Source organism: Pelodiscus sinensis, chromosome 1 (genome assembly GCF_049634645.1).
Source record: "Pelodiscus sinensis isolate JC-2024 chromosome 1, ASM4963464v1, whole genome shotgun sequence".
Taxonomy (NCBI): domain Eukaryota; kingdom Metazoa; phylum Chordata; order Testudines; family Trionychidae; genus Pelodiscus; species Pelodiscus sinensis.
The window spans coordinates 88,832,096-88,853,421 of record NC_134711.1 but is presented as its reverse complement, the minus strand read 5'-3'; the positions used below and the strand labels follow the sequence as shown (position 1 = coordinate 88,853,421).

At 49.6% G+C, this 21,326-nt stretch overlaps 1 protein-coding gene across 3 annotated transcripts; it reads left to right on the top strand.

Moving 5' to 3' along the window:
- The first annotated feature begins 1,304 nt into the window (after positions 1-1,304).
- CCDC134 (coiled-coil domain containing 134) lies at positions 1,305-21,250 on the top strand. 3 transcript variants are annotated; one of them, XM_075935970.1, is made up of 8 exons: positions 1,406-1,457; positions 9,925-10,026; positions 12,152-12,264; positions 14,851-14,972; positions 15,357-15,441; positions 17,022-17,203; positions 17,398-17,469; positions 18,428-21,250. In XM_075935970.1, the coding sequence occupies exons 3-8, from the start codon at positions 12,162-12,164 to the stop codon at positions 18,551-18,553; spliced, it is 690 nt and encodes a 229-aa protein (XP_075792085.1). In that variant the 5' UTR covers positions 1,406-1,457; positions 9,925-10,026; positions 12,152-12,161; the 3' UTR covers positions 18,554-21,250. The 3 variants fall into 3 exon arrangements, with proteins under 3 accessions (XP_075792078.1, XP_075792085.1, XP_075792092.1); XM_075935963.1 differs by lacking the exon at positions 9,925-10,026 and having other exon boundaries at positions 1,305-1,457; XM_075935977.1 differs by lacking the exons at positions 1,406-1,457; positions 9,925-10,026 and adding an exon at positions 1,878-2,010.
- Positions 21,251-21,326: the final 76 nt, after the last annotated feature.

Genomic DNA, 21,326 nt, shown 5'->3' with positions numbered 1-21,326 from the left:
TGCACTTAGAAAAGAAAAATCAAATTCACAGCTACAAAACTGGAAATAACTAGTGAGGTGACAGCACTGCTGAAAATAATCTTGAGGTTACAGTGGGTCACAATGTGATGCAGTTGTGAAAAGACAGTTATTTAGGGTTACCATATGTGAGTAGGCTTTTTGGGCCCTCTGTCCCATAAAAAAATTCAGAAAATACCGGACATGTGCAATGTCTGGTATTTTCTGGTTTTCCGGCTCGGTGCCCGACAGAAGCCTGACGGGGGTGGGGGGAGTGGCTGGGAGGTGGGGCGCGATCAGTGCTGGGACCCTCTGGTTGTGTCTGACATAGGAGTGATGCTTTGGGGAGGAGGAGAAGCCCTGTCCATGCTCCTGAACACTGTTCAAGCACGTTGTGGAGCCGTAGCCGGCCTCCTTGTGCTTCACCAGGACTGTGCATGGGACGGGCAGCATCCTGGGATCTGCATGTGCCGGGGGCAGTCCTACTCCCTGCCAGCCAATTCTCTCTCCCCCTCCTTATCAGCTCCCCCCCCGCCCATCAAGTGTGTCCGGTATTTTTTTCTGAAGCTACCTGGTAACCCTATATGTGAACTTTCAAAAAAGAGGACACTCCTGAGGGGGCGTGTGTCATATTAATGCAACATGAAGTGGTAGATACAGATACATTTCCTCTCAGGAGTGTCCTCTTTTTTGAAAGTTCACATATGGTAACCCTAACAGTTATTATTCCTGGGGTGTTTTAACAGGAATGTTGTAAGTGAAACACTGGAAGTAATTACCCTGCTTCACACACTGGTTCTGAGGCCTCACCTGGAGAATTGTGGCTGAGTCTGGGCATCATGCTCTAGGAAAGATGTGGATAAACGGGAGAGCACCAGAAGTAACAAAAGGTTTAGCAAACCTGCCCTGCAGCAAAAGGTTGATAAAATGGCCATGTTTCGCTCTGTGGAAGGCAACTGAGAAGGAACCTGGTCAGTCTTCAAATATCTGAAGGGCTGCTCCAGAGGACCATGACCCCCTGCTCTGCATGTGCCCGCAGGTAGGACAAGAAGCGGGGCTAGCTGTAGATATTAGGAAAAACTCCCAGGAGAACTAAGCTCTGGCCTAGGCTCCCAAAGGAGGTCGAAGGCGTTTAAGCACAGGTGGGAGAAACCTCTCGGGGGCTGGGCTGGGCTGGGCTGGGTCGGGTCGGGTCTCAGTCTGGCCTGAGCACGGACCCCCCCCCCCAGTTCCGGAGTTCGATCCCCCTTGGACCCCCGCTTGCTCTCCTCGCTGCGCGGCGCCTGGCTCCCTCCCGCGGTGCCTCCTGTGTCCCGGGAGCAACCTCGGCGGCCCCTGCAGCGAGCTCAGGAAGTGACATCGCGAGCGGTGCATGCTGGACGGCTCGGCACGGAGGAGGCGCGGCGTGACAGCCCGCTGCCGGTGAGCGGCTGCCCGCAGGCTGGACCCCCCGGCGGCAGGTGAGCGCGGGCCGGGGGCGGGCGGCGCTGCTGGCCCCGCGCGCGGAGCCGGGTCCCGGGGGGGCGCTGCCTGCACGTGCCGGGCGCGGGGCGAGCTCAGCGGGCGCAGCGGGGGGCGCCAGCGCCGGGAAGGCTCCTCGCGCTCTCGGGGGCAGGTGGCGACTTGAACGTGACTTTCTGGCGCTGGGCTGCCCCCGGCTCTGCTGGCGCCGCAGCGTGTCCCCCTCCCCCCGGGTCCACAGGCCACCGCGCAGCCTGCGCTGGAAGGAGCGGGAGCCGGTTCCTGGTCCAGCCGCAGCGGGACCTCCCGGGGGGGGGGCTAAAAGAGGGTTGTGGGGAAATGCTGGTAGCTTAAAGTCAGGCGGGCCACAGCTGTGCCCAGGGCACTGAGCTAAGTACTGCAAGGTGTGGTGAGCCCGAGGTATTTGGAGCTCAAGCTATTAAAATGCAAGTAAATAACCGGGTTGGATGGTATTCCCCATGTGGCCTGGAGCGTCTTTCATTGAGGTATCTCAGAGTGCCATCCATAGACCAGCGCACAACACCTTGTGAGGCAAGTATGTTGTTATACCCATTTTACAGATGGGTAAATTTCAGCACAGGTAAGTTGGGTGCCTCTCTTCCCTCTCCATAGTTATGCAGGCCATGAGTTGTAGGCAGAGCTGGACAAGGATCTGGTACTTCATTTGTAATGAAAGATGTGCAGGGGCTTAAGCAATTAGGTGCATAGGCTCAAGATTTTTTTTTTTACTTTAACTGATGGGGCAAGGCCAGAGGTGCCAGGCCTTTGAACTCCCAAGCCTAGAAGTGCTGTGGCTCAGCCGGGGCAAACCCTGGTGCAAATTAAGCACTGCATAGATCCAAGTTGCCCTTCAGTTTCTTGCTCATATTACTATCAATATTTAACTGAGGAATCTAGCTGATACCTGCTACTTATTTTCCTGTCTAAGAGGGTAACTTTCTGACTAGGTGTTAGTCTGATAGGTCGTGTGCAAAAAAAAAAAAAAAAAAAAGACATCCTGTTAATAACTAGGGAAGGATTGTGATACTAAATCATTCTAATGACCTTACTGATCTATTCTGTGTCTCTGGTAGCAGCCAAATTTAGATGTTTCAGAGGAAGGCTTAAACTCCCCATCATGCATCATTATACCACAAAAGAGGAAGCTTGTTCCTAACTTCATACACCTCCCTCTGAAGGTCTGCTTCTCAGCATCTCTCAGGGTTAAGTTAGGGGAAGAAAAAGACATGAGGGACTGAAAGCCACCAGACCTTCTTCCCCCCCTTCCCCACTCTCCTCCTTTTGGTCCATGGCACTTTTGGCCTCTGGTATAGGATACACTTACCAGATTTCAACAGATGATCCCTGCTGAATGCCCCATTAAAAAGCTGGAATTCACAGGAGTTGTTTGTGATGCTTAAATTAATTTTTGTAAATCACTTTGACCTCTTCTGCAGTGTAACCCAATAGATAATCTCTCTGACATGCTTGGGGGAGAGAATTTTCTTTTACCTTTGTCCAATGTCATTTTAAAAAAGATTCTGTTATTGTCAAATACTGAATTTTTCTATACTTGGATCTCTCCTTCACACCCACCCACATCCACAGCATCTAGCCTCATGCTATCTGCATGTTGGATAGCAACTGCAAGGAGTATGCACGTTCCTTAAAGGGTGGCTGCTCTCTGTCATATCGTGGTTTCATTTCCTTTCCCCCTTGACTTTATGGCCTTGCTTTCCTCCCATTCTCCTATTCTAGTTATTAAAAAGCAGTTCTTAAAAAGGACAGAAATAACTTTCAAGATTTTTCACAGCCTGTATTCTGACAGAATTATGTCCTACTTGTGTGATGCTTGCTGTTCTGTAATTGATGTGTGGAGGACAATCAGATGGCTGGGTTTTTCAGAAAGCTGCTGGGGAAATGAAAGCTAATCCAATTTCCACACCATTACCACCCTGTGTGATAAAGACTGGCTCCCTCTGTGCTTAAAAGGAAGCCCCATGATTCTTCCCATGCCATCCATGAGCCTTTCAAGGTGCTGCTGATTTCCCTCAAGTGAACACAAGCCACTAAAATTAAATATGGTGGAGCCAAATCTCTAGCTGGTGTAAATCATAGTGGCTCCATTGACTTCAGTAGGAGCTATACTTATTAGCACCATGTGATGATCTGCCTCAGAATATTTAATCTAATCTGCATTTTAAGGGATCCCTGAGGTCATTGTATTTAAATATTCAATACCTGTGTTACTAATAATATCTTTAACTGTTCAAATGAAAAGAAGTTTCCACTGATGCTTTTGTGTGTGTGTTTTGTTTTGTTATGAGAATAAATCCCTAACTGCTTGTGAGGAGCTCAGATACCAAAGTGACAGGAATCCTGGAATATGTAGGCAGATTACTGATTTTCTTCTCATGCACTCGAGCCTAAACTGTAGATTTTGAGTTACTGCAGGAGACTATGGAAAGCTTGCTACCTCCTCCAGTTGAATGAAAATGTTAACCATTCACAAAGCCAAGCTGTTCACACTGTCTTTTTTAAACACAAAATCTAAATTGGGAGATTCAAACTACAAGTCCAGACAAATGGGCTTTCTGCTTAACTGGCCAGATTAGAGCCCTGAAAATCCGCTTTAAATCCGTAGGTATCCACATATGTGGATGTGGATATCTATGGCTCATTTTTGCAGATACAGATGCAGATGTGGATACACATTTTGTATCCATACAGGGTGCTAAATCAGATGGACTGATCTGGCAGAGAATATTAAAGCAAATGCTTCCCATCTGCAACATTATAGGCCTTTGCTTCCCAGCCTTCTCTTTCTAAGCTTGGAGCAGCAACTGTGCCTCAGCAGAGATTGTTTCAGTGGGAGGAGGGGAATGTGTACTCAAATTTCTCCCTCTCAGTCTAGTCCCTTAAGACTCGTGTAAAGATTCCAACTTCCTATGGTAGTATTTTCCTAGAGAAAACATTGAAGAGTATTACCTGAACATTTCCACCCCAAGCTCTGTAACCCAGTGGCCTGATCTGGGGTGGGAAATGTGCCCTCTGAATTCTAACCCATTTGAAACCCATTTAGCAAGTCACCCAAGATGAGTTTAAAGCAGCTTGGAATTGCGGTGTGAATCATGCGCCAGGTGGCCTAAAGCATTTTCAATGCCTGCTGAAGATGATAGCTCTGTACAAATGGTCCAGATCACTTGGATCCTAGTCTACAAAACATCTCCATAGATTTCAAGGCCAGAAGAGACCACTTGTGATCATCTAGTCTGATCTCAAGTATAAAATGGGTCATAACATTGCTCCAAAACAATTTGTAGAACAAATGTTTTAGACAAGCATACATTCTTCATTTAAAATGATAGTGATAAAGAATCTATCACAACCTTTGGTAAATTGTCCCAATGTTTAATTACTCTCACTGTTTAAAATGTACATCTATTTCCAGCTTGAATTTGTGTCACTTTGGCTTCTAGCCACTGGATCATGTTATACTTTTCTCTGCTGGCCAGAAGAGCCCATAATTAAATATTTTACCTATGTAGGTACTAGATTGTAATCAAGTCATCCCTTAACCTGCTCTTTCTTAAACTAAGTAGCTCAAGCTTCTTGACTCTGTCACTGTAAGACATTTTTCCAATCCTCTAATCAATCCTGTGGCTCTTCTCAAAAACCTCTTGAGTTTATCAACATCCTTTTTGAATAATGGGCACTAGAACTAGACAGAGTATTCTAGCAGCAGTCACAGCAGTGCCAAATACAGAGGTGAAATAACCTCTGTATTCCAAATCAAGATTCCCCTGTTTCTGCATCTTGGGGGATTGCATTAGCCTTTTGGGCCACAGAATCACACTGGGAGCTCATGTTCAGGTGATTATCTGCCATCAGCTCCCAAATCTTTTTCAGAGTAATTGCTTCCCAGAATAGTCCCTGTCTTGTCAATATAGCCTACATTCTTTGATCCTAGATGTGTACATTTGGATTTAGCCGTATTAAAATGTTTGTTTGATTGTGGTCAGCTTACCAAGTAAACCAGATCACACTGTATCAGTGACCTTTCCTCTTCATTATTTACCATTCCCTTGATTTTTGTGTGTGTGTGTGTTCTCTGCAAATGTTGACCACAGTGATTTTATGTTTTCTTTCAGGTCTCTCATAAAAATGTTAAATAGCATAGAGCCAAGAACTGATCCCTGAAAGACCCTTACAGAAACACACCTGATCAATGACGATTCCTTGTTTAAAGCCAGATTTTAATCCATGTGATGTCTGCCATGTTAATTTTATATTCTAGTTTTTCTTCAAAATGCCATACAGTACCTAGTCAAAGATATTATACAAGTCTAAATATTATATCAGCACTCTTAATCTTTATCAACCAAACTTAGCTTGATAAGCTTTATTGTCCATAAACCTATGTTGATTAGCATTAATATTATTACTCTCTTTTAATTGTTTGAGTTTTGTATCCTCGTGATCTTGCCTGGAATCAATGTCAGAATGACATGCCAATAATTGGGTCATCCTATTTACCCTTTTAAAATATTGGCACATTAGCTTTCTTTCAGTCTTCTGGAACTTCCCTAGTATTCCAAGGCTTTTTGGAAAAATCAACATTAACAGTCCAGTGAGGTTCTCAGCCAGCTCTTTTAAAACTTTTGGATGCAAGGTATCTGAATCTGCTAATATAAAAATGTCTACTTTTAATAACTGTTGTTTAAAATCCTCCTGAGATACCAGTGGAAAGGGAAGAGTGCTATCACCATGGTGAGATTATATTATCTCCTTTTTCCCAAATATAAAGCAGAAATATTTATTTAACAGTTCTCCCTTTTCTGTGGTGTTGTTAATAATGCTACCATTTCCATGTAGTAATAGACCAATAGCGTTTATTAGAGTTCTTTCTGTTCCTAATATACTTTTAAAAATTCTTTATTTTCCTCAATTCTATGTAGGTTTCTCCTTGTGTTCCTTTGCTTCCCCTATTAATTTGCTACAGTTCCTAGCTTCTGATTTATATTCATGACTATGCAACTTCCTTTTTCTTCCATTTGTTGTCTACTTTTTAAATTATTGCTGCCTTCACTTCCCTCTAAACCAGGTCAAGTTTTTAATGAATATGGCCTTCTTCCTTGAGTGTCAGTTCCAATTACAGGCAGTCCCCGGGTTACATACAAGATAGGGACTGTAGGTTTGTTCTTAAGTTGAATCTGTATGTAAGTCGGAACTGGCGTCCAGATTCAGCCGCTGCTGAAACTGACCGCCAGTTCTGACTTACATACAGATTCAACTTAAGAACCCCAAGCTTCCCCAAGTCAGCTGCTGCTGAAACTGATGAGCGCTGATTCCAGGAAGCCTGGGGCACAGCAACTCTGCCTCGGGCTTCCTGTAGTCAGCGCTGGTCAGTTTCAGCAGCGGCTGGCTTGGGGACGCCTGGGGCAGAGCAGCTGGGGTGCTGCTGGGTTGCTCCAGTAGCACCGCTCCTCGGCACTACTGGAGCAACCCAGCAGCACCCCAGCTGCTCTGCCCCAGGCGTCCTGATTCAGCCACTGCTGAAACTGACCAGCAGCGGCTGAATCAGGACCTGGGGCAGAACAGCTGGGGTGCTGCCGGGTTGGTCCAGTAGTGCTCAGAGCGGGTGCTGCAGGACCAATCCGCAGCGCCCCAGCTGCTCTGCTCCAGGGTCCAAAACAAAAGCCTGGTCTGCTGGGGGGGGCACACTATCCGCGCCCCCCCCCCCCCCCAGCAGACCAGGGACACGGGGAGCAGAGCAGCAGCGGCAGCGGGGTGCCGCGCCTCTGAGGCTTTGCTCTGGCAAAGTCTCAGAGGCGCCCCCCCCCTCCCCCCGCGGCTGCGGCTTCAGTCCCGGTGCCTGTGGTCTGCTGGGGACCGTCCCCAGCAGACCACAGGCACCGGGACTCAAGCGGCAGCAGCGGGTGGGTTCCCGCGCTTCTGAGGCTTTGCTCTGGCAAAGCCTCAGAAGCGCGGGAACCCGCCCGGTGCCCCTGGTCTGCTGGAGACGGTCTCCAGCAGACCAGGGGCACCGGAGCAGCTTACGAACGGGGCTTTCTCGCCCCGGAGCTCGCAGGTAGCAATCCGCTACCTCGACCTCCGGGGCGAGAAAGCCCCATTCGTAAGTCGGATCCGCGTAAGTCGGGGACTGCCTGTATCATTAACATTTTTCTGATTAAAATCTTCCTCTCCTTATTTGGCTCATAACAAAGTTTTTACTTTGTGGAAATGTCTGGGTTTAACGTCAATTTAGTGAAGCAATTTTAGAACCAGTTATAATTCCCAGTACAGACCAGACAAAAGTGTCTGCACATGGCAGTTAGAAAGATTTAATGGAGTGTGTTAGATTAGAAACACAAAGACTTAAGCCATCAAACTTATAGGACTGGTGTTCTTTAAACAAAAGCTCTTTATGTGGTAGGGTTAAAGGTTAGAAGTCCATTGGGAGCAAGAAGACCTGTTGGCAAATGGCAGTATTGCTCACTTTCTTGTTAAGGGCAACAAACAGCTCAAGCTTTCATCAGCTTCTCCAAGGGCTGGTCCCTGCTATGAAATGTAACTGTCTCAGCATGGTTGTCAGCAATCTTGTTAGCTGTCCTGATGCTGAAATCATGTAGACAAGTTCAGCTTTGGGTCAGTAAATCTGATGGCCGACAGCCATGTTCAGAGACAGTTATGTTTTGCAGCGGAGAGACCTGCCCAAATGCTCTTACTCCTGTGAGTCTCTCATGCCATTGTGTTTCTCTGGGCAGCTGAAATGAGGGTCTCTGCAAGAGGATCAGCAGGATTAGAACCTACTCAAACAAGTATCTATCCTGTGGCCTGTGCCATGCTCCCTAGTCCTGGCCCATTCATGCTGATCTGGAGGATCTAGTCTGGGGAGATCTGAATTGAACCGTCATAAGCTGAGCTGGTGGAATCACCTCAGTGTGAACTGTAACTGTGCAATGTGTCCCCACTAGCCTCCTGTTACAGATGGACCAGTGAGATGAGGCAGGGCAATTTGGCCTCTGACTCTCTGCTTCTCTTCCGCCTTTGTTTCTTCCTGCAGATAGCTGATGAGTTGCTCCCAGTCCCCATCAGCTCCTGTTACCTAGCTCTGCATCTGCCTACCTCTCTCCCCGATGGTGCTGGCCATCAGTTGATTCTGTACCCCTTCACTCATGGCTCTCCATATCCCCGGGGAGAGGGAGGGACTACTGCACACTCGATACTTCCCTGTCCTCCCTTCAGCCAGCCAGTGTCTCTTTATTCTGTGCCTCACTTAAAAGGAGTCTGTGGCTTTGGAGAAAGTGGTCGCCACAGGCTCTGACCAGGATTTCTCAGCAGCAGGAGGACGAGGGCCCAGCAACAGCTGTGTGGGCAGCAGAACAAGGCAGTTACAGGCAGGAATTCCTCCCATCTCCTTTCCAGAGAGCTGTTGGCAGTTTGGTCTGGGAGCTCCCAATGGACTGACCAGCTGACTCCAGCTGCCACAAACATTTTCCCTAAATCCTTCTGACATCCCAGCAGTGGTCAGTCCGCTCCTTGTGGCTGGAGCATCATATGGGAGCAGAGGAGGATGATGGTTAAGGACACACAGAGAGTCGTGCACAAACAGGTCTGGATCCCAAACGACAGCTGCTGATCTTTCAGTCCACAGACTGTTCCTTTTCCTCTAGAACCCTTACGGAGAATCCTAGAGACTGAGCAGTTGTCTTTGGCTTTGTGGAATTTGCATCTGCTTACCCCAGCTCTGCTCTGGCCCTTGCTGTCATGTGCAGGAGGCTCTGCAACCCCTCTGTTTGAGTCCATAGCATTGATCATCTCTGTCAGTTTTTCATAAGGACCAGGCTCTTTGGTGTGCATTGTGCCTAAAGCAGTGTGTCTGTTTTTCACTGGGAGCAGGATATTTCCCCTTGCAGCCTTTGCTCAGTTCAGCTCCTAAACTGGAGCAGGCCCGTGACATTCTCAGAGTTTGTGGAAAAAGTACCTTACGTTTTATAATACTGGCCCCACTCACATGGCTACTTTAGCTCCAGTGGGTGCTGCCCTTGGCCATAGAGGCCTCAAATACAGCAAAAAGCATGCATTTGATTGCAGCCTTCTGTCTCTCTGCTCTGTAATTCTCCCTTTTGCTGTGCTCAGTGTCCCTGAGCCTGGTAGTTTGGTGTGGTGGGACTCAGACTTCTTCGGGAGAGAAGTTTCTCTGATGATTCGTGTTCTGGGATTTGCAGATCCGCTCTCTCGGTTGGCTAAATTTCCTTTTTGGAAAGAACTGACTCACAGTGATTGTTACATTGCAATAAAAAGTTTAGTCCTGTCAGATGTTGCCCTGGAGGGGGCAGGTGATGTGTAGATAGCTCTGCTGCTCTCCATAAGTAATGTTATTACTTGTGGTCTCTTCCCTGGATAAGAAGAGAGTGTTTTCGATCCCAATGCCTGTGTAACCAGGGACTGTTTTTATTTTAGGCCTTAGCTACCCTCTGATTTGTGCCAAGCAGTGTGTGCCTGGAGAGCAATGGCTCTCAGAGTGTAGTTCCTGGACCGCTAGTGGTCTGCGACTGTTTGCAGGTGGGTCTCAGGGCTTCTCCCCCTCCCGCAGTGGTGTTCCAGCCCCATGGGCTCCTCCCCCCGGGAGGTTGGATTGTCAGCACCGGCTTCCTGCTGCTGGGTGGGGGCAGCCTGAAGCCTTGTAGACCAGATCCAGCTCATGGCGGGAGGAAGCAGCTCCATGCACTTCTCTGCTGCCTGGCTGGGGGAATACAGCCCAGGAAATCGCTTGACTGGAGGTTTTTCCTGCTGCTCCCATTGGCTGGAATCACAGCCAATGGGAGTGTGTGTGTGTGGGGGGTGGGGGGTGTTCCTGGCAGTGGCGAGGTGCATGGAGCCATGTAAGTGCCCCAATCCTCCTCATGCTCAGACCCTGCACCCTCATGCATCCTCCTCCTGCCAAGACCCCACATCCCCCCCCCCCACACACTCATTTTGTCATCATGGGTGATTGGCTGGAGGTCCACAGAAAGGTCTGCATTGAGCAGGGTGAGCTGCGGGCCAAAAAGTTTGAGAACCAATGATGTGGAGAAGGCACATGTCCGCCTAGAAGTCATGTGGTCCTCTCTTACCCTCCTTGACTTCTCTCTGATCCCTCACCTGATGAGGGATTAGTGTAAATCTAGGACTCCAGGCAGTGCCCCTTGTACCTCAAGGGGTGGCGTTCTCTTTCTTGATCTGGAGTTGGACCCCCCAGGCAGAGCGAGTTCTGTTATTCGGACCCTGCCATCCCTGTCTTGACTTACCACACACACTAGTGCAATGGATCACAATCAGGGACCCACAAGCTGTTACAGGAAGCTTGCAGGGGACATGGCTGAAGCCTTGAGTCCCAGTGCTCCCCTCATGGGGTTGAAGCCAGAAGCTGCCAATCTTAAAGGTAGAGCCCCGAGTGACTAAAACCACAAGCTCCGGCAATCCCGGCGCAGCTGAAGTCGGAAGCCCATGGGCAAAGTTGGGGGAGGTTGTGGGGGCATTGCCCTCCCAAATTGCAGTGCCTTATTCAGAGTGGGGCAGTCCCGGGGCAGCTCTACATGCCCTCTCACACACAGCTCCTCTCCCAAAGGCTAGCCATGCTGGAGGCAGGAAGCTGGAGCTGGACAATGTGGGGCAGCTGCTGCTTTGGCAGCTGTGGTGTTTCCCATTTCCTGCTGATCCTCTGCTCCCAGCCCCCTTTTGACTTCTCAGGGAGCTGTAAGAGCCTCTTGTGTGAGGGGTCCCAGCACCAGCATTGGCAGAGCCTCAGAGACCAGCCACCACAGCAAGGCATGCCCTCCCCCCCCCCACATACCTAGCTGCGGCTGTTACTCTCCCTGCACCTTGACCACATGCCTCTCTGCACAAAGCTCCTAGCTACCTCCTTCCTGCACTTTGAGCCACATGCCTCACTGCACGCAACCCCGAGCTGTCGTCCTCTTGGCTCCCTGAGCTCCCCCTGCCTGAATGCAGCCTCAAGCTGTCCCTCTCTCGGCTCCCAAAGCAGTTTTTAAAACTTTTTTGAGCTGAGTCCCCTCTCCCTCTTTGAGTTGTAATTTTGTATTGTGCCTCCTACCCTCCAACCCTGCACAGGCAGTTAAAAGGGCAACCCTAACTGAGCCACATAGCTAGTACAGGCAAGGAGCTAATGCCAAGGCAGGAAAAATAGAGCTGTTCAGGCTGGAAGTTCAGAAGTTCTTGAGAGAGTGAGGTTAGGCAGTAGCATAGAACATGGATGCTAAAGGCATCCATCCAAGTGGGAAGAGCAGGTTAAACAGAGTTCAGACTGCAGAGGGTGCAACCAGATTGGCTGAACTGGATCAGAGCACAGCCCCGTCTAGTCTGACATCCCTGTCCCTTGCGCTGAGCAGTTTTAGGCTTCTGATGGATCTTGTCCGCAAGCCTGCTTCTGCCAGTGACTATGGGATGTAAGAGGAAGTGGCAGCCCTGCCTTCCCCTATTGATGCACCTGTTATGCAGTGGGGAGGGGAAAAGGAAATGGACTCAAGACTGTTGAGAGAGAGGTTCATGTTTAAGAGGCTCCTATCATCTGTCCTGGGATGCTCTCTGGCCTGTGATGTCGGAGGGCCGTGTGGGATGTGGGGGGAGATTTGTTTGTTCATCTTACCCAGCTCATGGAGAGTTTGTTGTTGTTTTTATTCTGCTCCAGGACTTCAGAAATGGATCTGCTCTGGGTCTGCAGCTTTTTCTTCATGCTGATTTTGTCCAGGAGCAGCTCTTCAGACACAGAGAAACAGAGCCTAGACTCTGGCTTGGAAATCTGTATCCTTCTCTCCAGGCCTCTGCTTGGGGTGTGAGGTGAGGGAAACCGTGGGGAGCACAAGAGCATCTGAAGGTATGAGGTGGATTGAACACCATAGAGGGAGAGGAGTTACTGAGGGAGCCTCAAGGTTATAATAACGGATAATGACATAAAAGCAAAGGAAGGAAAATGCAGCCTGACTATTGGGCTCTATTTCTTCACAGTCCACAAGGGAAATGGTGGAATCCCCATCAAGTGAGCCAGGTAGAGCTGGGCTAAGAAGAGGCCTTGCAAAGAAGAATCCTGCACTAGCCAGCCCACAGGCAATGAACTAGATGCCCTTATTTCTAGCTCATTTCTGTCTCTGATTTATGTGATTGCATCAGAACTGCTGAGCTGCCATTTCTTTGCCCTTCTGCAGGGAGGATTTGTTTAGACTCAGTGGTTTGCTTATATAAGACCCATTTTGCCTCATTCTTTTATCATTGGTTGGCATAGGGGAAGATTAGGCACAGACTATATTCTAGAGCAGGGGTGGGCAAAAAGGCCTGGCCCGCCAAGCGGGTTGATCCTGTCCATGGAGGCCCTGCCACTCCCCTACCCCCAGACCAATTAAGGCTTGGGGATGGGGGAAGCGCACAAAGTTTCCTCCGCTTTGAAGTGCCGCATGCTCCTGGCACGGTGGGAGGAGACTTCATGCGCTCCCCCGCCCCCAGGCCTTTCTCTCTCTCCTTCCAAATATACAGTGAGATTCTTGCAGAAATAATCCGGAGTTGTCCTTTGTTAATCCATATAAATTCTCCAAAAATAAACCAAAATCTTCCAAGGGCCTGGGATAGAAGCCAAAAGGTCCTATTCCCTACAGGTGTTTGAGATCAGCCGGAAAACCCTCTTACCAATCAGCAGCCACCACCCAGTTGCTATCGATGACTTCTTCAGCAAGTCAAGTGACTGAACTTTTTAGCCAGATCATGCGCTGGTGTAGCTTGGAGTTGCTGCATAGGCTTCCATGGAGCTATGCCAGCATCCACTGCTGAGGACCTAGACCTTACTTCTCTCAACTTGGGGGGATTGCATTGGAGTGTGACAGTCTGGAGCGCTGCCCTTTAAGCCAACACTCAGGGTATGTCTAGACTACACCTCTCTGTCAACAGAGAGATGTAGAATAGGCATGTCGAAATTGCTAGTGAAGCAGTTATTGAAATATCTGCTTCATTAGCATAAACATGGCCACTGCTTTTTTTTCTAAACAGAGCTTTTTCGGAAGAAAAAAAAAAAAAGGGCAGTGACAGGGATCTGTTGAAAAATAAACCCTTTTTCGAACGATCCTGTATTCCTCAAAACTGAGGTTTTATTAAAAAGGGTTTATTTTTCGACAGATCCCCATCTAGACTGCTGGGTGTTCTCTCCCCCCTCCCCGAAAAAGCTCCGTTTAGAAAAAAAGCGGTGGGCATGCTTATGCTAATGAAGGGCAGGATATTTAAATCCCTGCTTCATTAGCAATTTCGATGTGCCTAAACTACATCTCTCTGTCGACAGAGGTATAGTCTAGACGTACCCTTAGGGAACCAGTCTAAATAATTGCCTTGTAGAAGTGACGCTTAGTTTAAATCTTTAACCAAGTTATACTAAACCTGCATGGGGCTCCCTCGCAATGGCGGCCTGACACTGCTGCTGTTGGCGAGGGGTTTCTTTGCACATGGTTTCACTCAGTTTGGTCTAGGTCTCTTACGTATTTATCATTCATACGGAGCAGCAGCAGCTGACACGGATCCTTCCTGTCTGTACCAGCCTCCCCTGGTGAAGAGTTAATCAGACTGGCATTGTAGGATGCCCAGAGCTCCCTGCGTACTGCAGGAGAGGTTGGGAATTTACATTAGTTCAGAATAGCTGTTCCCAGGCTGGCAGCATGTTGTAAATGTAAAGCTCAGTATGAATTCTTAGTGCTTATTAAATGTCCTGAGGGGCCTGTGGGCAGATGTCTGCATTACAGGGTTGTGCAGAGCCTGCTCCTGTTTCCCATCTCTGAGCTGTTGAAGCAGGTAGACTCAGTCACTCACGCCATGCCCTAGACACTGTGGAGGTCCCATAAATGATTGTACCAGCCTGGGTGATGTCTTTTCTGGAGCGCTGCCTGGATCAGCACCTCTCTGCTGGGAATGGTTGAGTCTGGAGTTGTGGGAAGGAGAAATGTTGCAAGTCTATAAAAATAGATTGTGGGTCTGAGTCTAGTCCTGGGAAAGAGGGAGAGGTGGCCTGTCTTTGGGAGACTTTGCGGGGGGGACTTCGCATCTATAGTTCCTTTGGGAGTGAGCCTCCCAGTCCAGGTTCACAAGCAAGTGCCAGCAGGGCTTGTGCTAGTGAGCTAAAAATTGCAGTGTAGATGCTTTTGCTGGTCTACCTTTCGAGCATGGGGGAGGTTGGAGGGGAGGTTCTGCACAGCTATTGTGAGCACAGTAATGGGAGCCCCAACAACACAAGTGTGCACGCTCAGGCTGGCAGGCTCATCCCAGACTTAAGCTCTGAGGCCCCGATATTGGAGGCTGTGATGCTGTCAGGAGGCAGAGCAGTCTGGGCAGTGCGTGTGATCCTTGACGGAGCTGCAGATAAGAAGCTGTTTGAGGTGAAGCGCAAGGACCAGATGAACGCGCTGAAAAACTTGATTGAGCTCAATGACGTGAACCAACAATATAAAATCATCGACATCATGCTCAAAGGGCTTTTCAAAGTGAGCCTGTCCCTCCTCCGGGGCAGCGGGTGCTGCTGGGTGCCCTGTGAGAGCCCTCCCACCAGTGGGTGTTGTTCCCAGCCAGTGGCTGAGCAGGCAGGGCTCATGGAACATCACAATGGGACTGTGCGACGGGAGGGAGGGAAAGGGGGCAGTGGAGGAGTGATGAGAGTGAGCGGTGAACCCACGGTCACTATGGGGTGTAAGTGGGTGGGGCTCCATTTTATAACAGGGTGTGAAAGTCGGGGCAGACTGTACTCCTGAGCTGCTACAGCAACAAAAAGTGAGAGGAGGCTGGAGCTGGCAGGACACATGAGGCAGGCAGCAGACCGATGGGATTGGAGAGGCAGATGGATTCACTGAGTTCGCTTTCTGAATGTGTAGGTGCTGGAGGACTCCCGGGCGGTTCTTATAGCTGCAGATGTGCCTCCAGATGGGCCCTTCCCTCACGATGAGAAGCTAAAAGATGGTAGGACTTCCTCTCCTTTTAGTCCCAGTTTCCACTTCCAATGGGCTTCTCAGATGGGCTCGGTGCAGGGGTAACTCGGGATATTCAGTGGCGAGTCTTATGTGGGAGGTCTGACTAGACGATCTCATGGTCCCCAATGAAACCATTACAGCCTCAATGGTCAGTCCCAGCTAGAACCCTTTCTCATCCACGTGGCTCTTGCTCCTGCTTTCTGCATCATTGTTGCCAGCATCTGGAAGATCCTGGGAGAGGAGTGGAGCCGGGTGACTCTGCCAGTGATCTGTGAAGCAGAACAGAATCTGGCTATTTCCTTGCATGGCTGATGACAAGAGAGCACCTGGAGTTCTGTACAGTGTGCTGAACGAGGAGGATACTGGAGACCATAAAATTGATGGGGTCATCTAGTCTGGTGTCAGGCATAAAACCTCCCATACTGCATTGTTTTTGTTTAATGCTATACAACACGTGGAGGAAAACATTTCTTCCTGACTTCACCCAATGATTAGTTTATGACCTGATGCATGAAGATTGAGGGCCCTTATGTGATTGAGGAACACAAGAACATCTGTCAGTTACTCTCTCTCAAAGGCATTAATGGCCAGTAATGGTTTCAGAGGAGAAAATCACTTCAAGGATGGAATTTGGGGAGAGTTATATTTTTCCCTGTCCTCAGCCTATGGGCGAGTATCTATGATGGCTAGAGGGTTGATTTATGAGGACAACTAAGATGAGCAGACCACTCTCGCCCAAAGAGAGATACATAGACCTATATCCAAGAGATGAATTTACCCCTCTGGAAAGACTGAATTGTCTTTAAGAATTTGGCTAGATGGTAGCAAAGGAGGTGAGGGTGGGAACTAAGCAAGCCTTCTAACGTACCTGCTGGCAGAAAGACGGCAGGCAGAAAGGGGTTTATGTCTCTGTCTTAAAAGCAAGAAATGGACCAAGGGAAAAGTTGGGCTGAGTATAGCATCCCACTTCCTAACATCTAGGCCTGTTGTCCAGGAGAGTAGTCTCCCATTGGGAACGAGTGTTGTTGGCCACATTGCTTGAGTTATTTTAAACTAATCTAGCTGAGGCCCCTGGGAGTTGATAGTCTAGGGAACAATCCTGTGCTGGGCAGGTCTGAGGCAGGTGGAGAAGATGTTGCGTGTTGGGGCTCTTCCAGCCGGCATTTCTGTCAGCAGGAAAGCGCAGCCTTGTGCTGTGCTTATTAGCGCCTGCTGATCCAGACCCAGCCGGGGCGCCCCTCCTTGGGGTGTTTGCCGACCAGTGCAGACCTAGACAATGAGAAACTTTCAGTCACTATTCGATACCCTGGCTTGCTGTGTTTGAGGGCGCATCCTGCATGTCTCCACTTAAACTGGGACTGCCCTGCAGTCCTCTTGGCAGCTTGAGAGGAGGGGGCTTCCCCCCTGGTCTGACCCTGCGGGCAGCAGGTAGGCTGAGAGCTTCCTGGCTGGAAGGCAATGGCTGCTGGCTTATATGCAGAAGGAAGAGAACTGTAGATGGGTCTGCTCTTTGCCAGAGGCATGTACAGCAAGCCCCCTGCTGACTGCCACTGTGACTCTGCCCCCTAGCCTATTCCCACGTGGTGGAGAACACGGCTTTCTTTGGAGATGTGGTGCTGCGCTTCCCCAAAATCGTCCACCACTACTTTGACCGCAACTCCAACTGGAACAACCTGGTCCGCTGGGGCATCAGCTTCTGCAACCAGACGGGCGTGTTTGACCAGGGACCTCATGCCCAAGTGCTCGGACTGGTAAGGCTCTGCGCTTAATTATCCTGACTCCTGAAGGCAGAGCTATTGGACTGGGGGGAGAGGTGGAGGGAACAGAGGGAAGTAAATCAAGAGGGGGAGAGATGGAGTTGGAGGAACAAGAGAATTGGGGCAGCACAGGGAGCAGTGGGGTCAAAGATGCTGCTCACAAGCACTGATGTTCTGGTGATCCACAGATGGCTCAGGAGCTGGGAATTAGTGAGAAATCTCCAGATTACCGGAATCCTTTTAAAACCGACCAGTCCGAGGTAAGAGGGCAAAGCCACAAGTCAATCCCTGTGCCTCTTTCTTCTTCTGCCTTTATCCCCTGCACTGGTTTGGGAATGAAAAGGTCAGAAGTTTGGGGCTGTTGATGCCTGGGGCTGGGATGGGGTTTAAGCTCATTCCAAGCCAGTTGTGCTGTCCGTAATTGTGGCACCTTTTGGTGGGCAGGCTGATTGTGCCCTTCTTCCTGCCCCCGACCATGGAGCGGTGCTGGTGACCCCTCCCTCCAGTGTCCGTGCTCCAGAGAGGGAATCGCTTTTGCTGCTGAATGCGGAAACTGCACAGCAGTTTGGGAAAAGCAGCTCCATACATGCTGCTGTTTATCTCCCCGTTTGCCCTTAAAGGTGCCATGTTGGGGCCCATCTCTCCTTTTAGAGACAGCTCTTCTCAGAGCCTGGTGCCATGCCCGGATTGGGTGCTCACATAGCAGCGAGGCAAGGAGCCACCCCCCTGCCTGGGAGCTTTGCTGCCCTTGCAAACCCACCTCTCTCCTCACTGAAGGTCCACATTTGGCCCCGCCTCCTAAGATTTGGGTGCCCCTTCCATGGGTCCACGTAGCAAGGAGACTCCAAGTTTGTAGGACAGCCCTGCGCAAGTCGCTTCATCTCTCTATTCCCGAACGTCCCCTTGGGTAAGATGGGGGCAGTCGCGCTTGCCTCACTGAAGTGAAGGGTTCTGATTTGCCCCTGTTCCAAAGCCCGTGGAGTCAGCAAGAATTTGCCCATTGATTCAAGTGACTTTGGATCACGCGCTCACCCAGAAGTAACTCCAGTGATGCCAATAAGGCTACAACAGGCGTAAGGGAGGGGAGACTCTCCCCCTCCCTCCCTTTAAGAGGGTTAATTAACCCTACGGCCTGTTGAGAGCTCGGAGGCACTGGGTGCGCTTTCCCTGCCTGTACCCGTGCGGTGGGCTGAGCGGAGCTCGTCTGTGGGCGCTCAGTTTTTCCCCAGTGCAGACACGTTCCAGAAGGCCCTGCGTGAGGAAGAGAAACGGAGAAAGAAAGAGGAGAAACGGAAGGAGATCCGCAAGGGGCCCCGCATCTCGCGCTCCCAGTCGGAGTTATAACGCTGGCACCTGCCTCATCGCTGAGAGCCCTGCTGGCGGGAGATGCCGTGGCCGGAAGCAGAGTGTCCTACTCCCTCCACAGCCTCGGGAGGAGGCCGGGTGGGTCACCTTTCATTTGTTTAGTGGCTTTTGTTTTCCTTTTTTCTGTGATGTCAGACAAGGACTGGATTGAAGCTGGAGAGGGGACTGGACACAAACCCCATGGGAGAGCTCTCCATAGATACTGGCATACAGAGAGTCCAGTAGGTCAGGGGTGCATGCACTGTAGGGCTTGGCTGATGCTGACAGTGAGACTGCACGGAGGCAAGAGGGATTAGAGGGGCATCTGCTCCCCTGGAGCCACAATGCAGTACTGAGCAGGACTGTGTTGGAAGCTGCATAGTTATACCGGACAGAGGGAATGCATGGTAGGCTGTGTGGTTAGACCAGAGACTCACGGGCCTTGGGAACCTTCCGCAGCATGTCTGGTATTAACACACTCCCTTCCCCTGGAAACGGGGTAGGTGGTGTAACTCAGCGGTTCCAAAGCTGATAGTGCTTGTGTATGGTTCACTTGACCAGCTAGTCCTTCCTCTGCCTCTTGTACCAAATCCTGCATTGTTGGACCCTTCATTCACCAATCAGATTTCTCCTTTCTTGATGACTTTTTATTAAAAAAAACTTTTGAAAAATTTTATTAAAGCCACTGTTTGAAATAAAGCACACCTGCTACAAGCTAAAAAGGAAGGCTCTGTACATCTTGGGCCAAGCTGGGCTTGTGGGAGTTACAAGTATCGGTTACACAGTTCATAACCAGCATTGTCCCAGATTAAGGTGGGTGAGCTTTTGAAGCTTCAGAGAATATGTGGTCTCGGGCACACCATCCATAGAGCAAAGAGAGTTATAGTCGGTGAAGTATATAATCACATGGGTGTCCCTCGGTGGAATGTGTCCATTGGTCCGTCAGTGTCTTATTGTTTAAAAAAAAAAACTCAACTCATAATATTAAAGCCTCTAAACAGACCCTTGGCTGTCATGGATGAGAGACAGCCAACAGGGGTAACCCCCCATCCACCGATGTAGAGGGAGCTTTCTCAGGCTGCTGTGGGGATGGGAGGAGAAGGGAACTGCTATGCTTGCAAGGACAAGACTGAGCATGCTGCAGAGAGGCTAATGTCAGGGTAAGGCAGGGTTCTCAGCCTTTTGTTTGGGTGACCCCTTCCACAGCAAGAGTCTGAGTGCAATCTCCTCTCCTAAATTACAAACCCTTTTTTCATATTTAGCCCTTCTTATAAATGCTGGCGGTGAAGCAAGGTTTGGGGTGGAGGCTTACACTTTGCACCCCCTCCCACGTAATAACCTCATGACCCCCAGTTTGAGTACCCCTGCTGTAAGCCCTCCCAGCAAAGGGTCTGGAGTAAAGACTGTCTGAACTGCCAAAAAAAACCCAACCCCAAGTCGTCTTAAGCTGGTGACTTATGTGAGCTGATCTAGTGGGTTTCAGGTCTCGGCTCAGCTCCTGGCAAATGGGTAACCACCATGGCCTCTGGCACTCCATGGAAAACCCTTTTGAAACCCCTTGCAAAAAGACCAAGGATTGAGTAAGCTGTGGAGGCAGAACTCTTATTCCCAACCTTCCTCCTGGGGGATTCCACTTGCTGTGGATTTGGGGGATGTGAGGCCTGTGCTATGCCTGCCTTTCTGTAGTTGTTTTGTGGCTAAAGGGGGGACCTCAGGCTCCATGGGTGTCCATTTGGCACTTTTAGTCTCACTAAATTCACCTAGTGCTTTGGGTTGTGGATTGTTTTAATGACCTTTATTTTGCTGCGTTAAAATGAAATGATACCAGCCTACTAGCTCATTGGGGTAGGATGCCCAGCGACTACATAAACACTGGGAAGAAGCAGAGCGGCTGATCATGTGTGTTCTGTCAAAAATGGTTTCTTTCCCTGGGCCCAAGCAGCTGACGGTAGATTTAATCAACCACTCGGAGGCATTGGGACTGCACTATTACTGACCTGCTGCCTTACTGGCTCAGAGGAACAAGCCTTTTCTTTTGCACATTCAGCTATTCCGTTCAGCCCCATTTTTAAAAAATGTAAAAGAAGCTGGTTTCTGACTGAAGCTCATTTTAACTGTCATCAGTAAGGTAAAGGTTAGTGATCTGGCCTTGGGCTCAGTGTAGTGAATGCTCTCGTCCAAATGCAGAGCTGGCTGCCAGTTAAACGAGCTGGAGGGATCTCATCCAAGTCCCCAGTGGATGCTGGTACGTGAGCCATGTTGCGTGGAGGCTTTCTGTGAGGTGGCAGGCCTGCAGCAGCAGGGGATACTGCAGGTCAGATAGATGGCCCGTGGCAGAGCTATGCATGAATCACTTGTGCAGCATTTGCCTGGCTCCAGCCAGTGCTGCCAGCCTCGTGCTGTCCTGAGCACAAGAACGTGACTCTCTCCAGGTTTGGTTCTGATGTACTTTCCGTCGCTGATCAAATCGCACAGCCCCAGATTGTTCTTGCTGGGGGACAAGTTTCTGTGGGGAATAAGAGATTCTTTCAGGAGATGCTGTGGGCTGCTGCCTACAGACTGTTTTCCAAGGCCAGAGATGGGAAATGTCATTTATTTTTAAATGAAGAGCCAGTTTACATGTGTGTTATTCCTCAGAGGTGCATTGAAATGGGAAACATTTTTTTCCTTGAATAAATCGGAATTTTTTAAACCAAAGCATTGTACCTTGTTAATGTGTCAGTAGGAGCTGTTTGAATTGGGGCATGGCCGGGGATGTCTCTGGGGTGGGAGC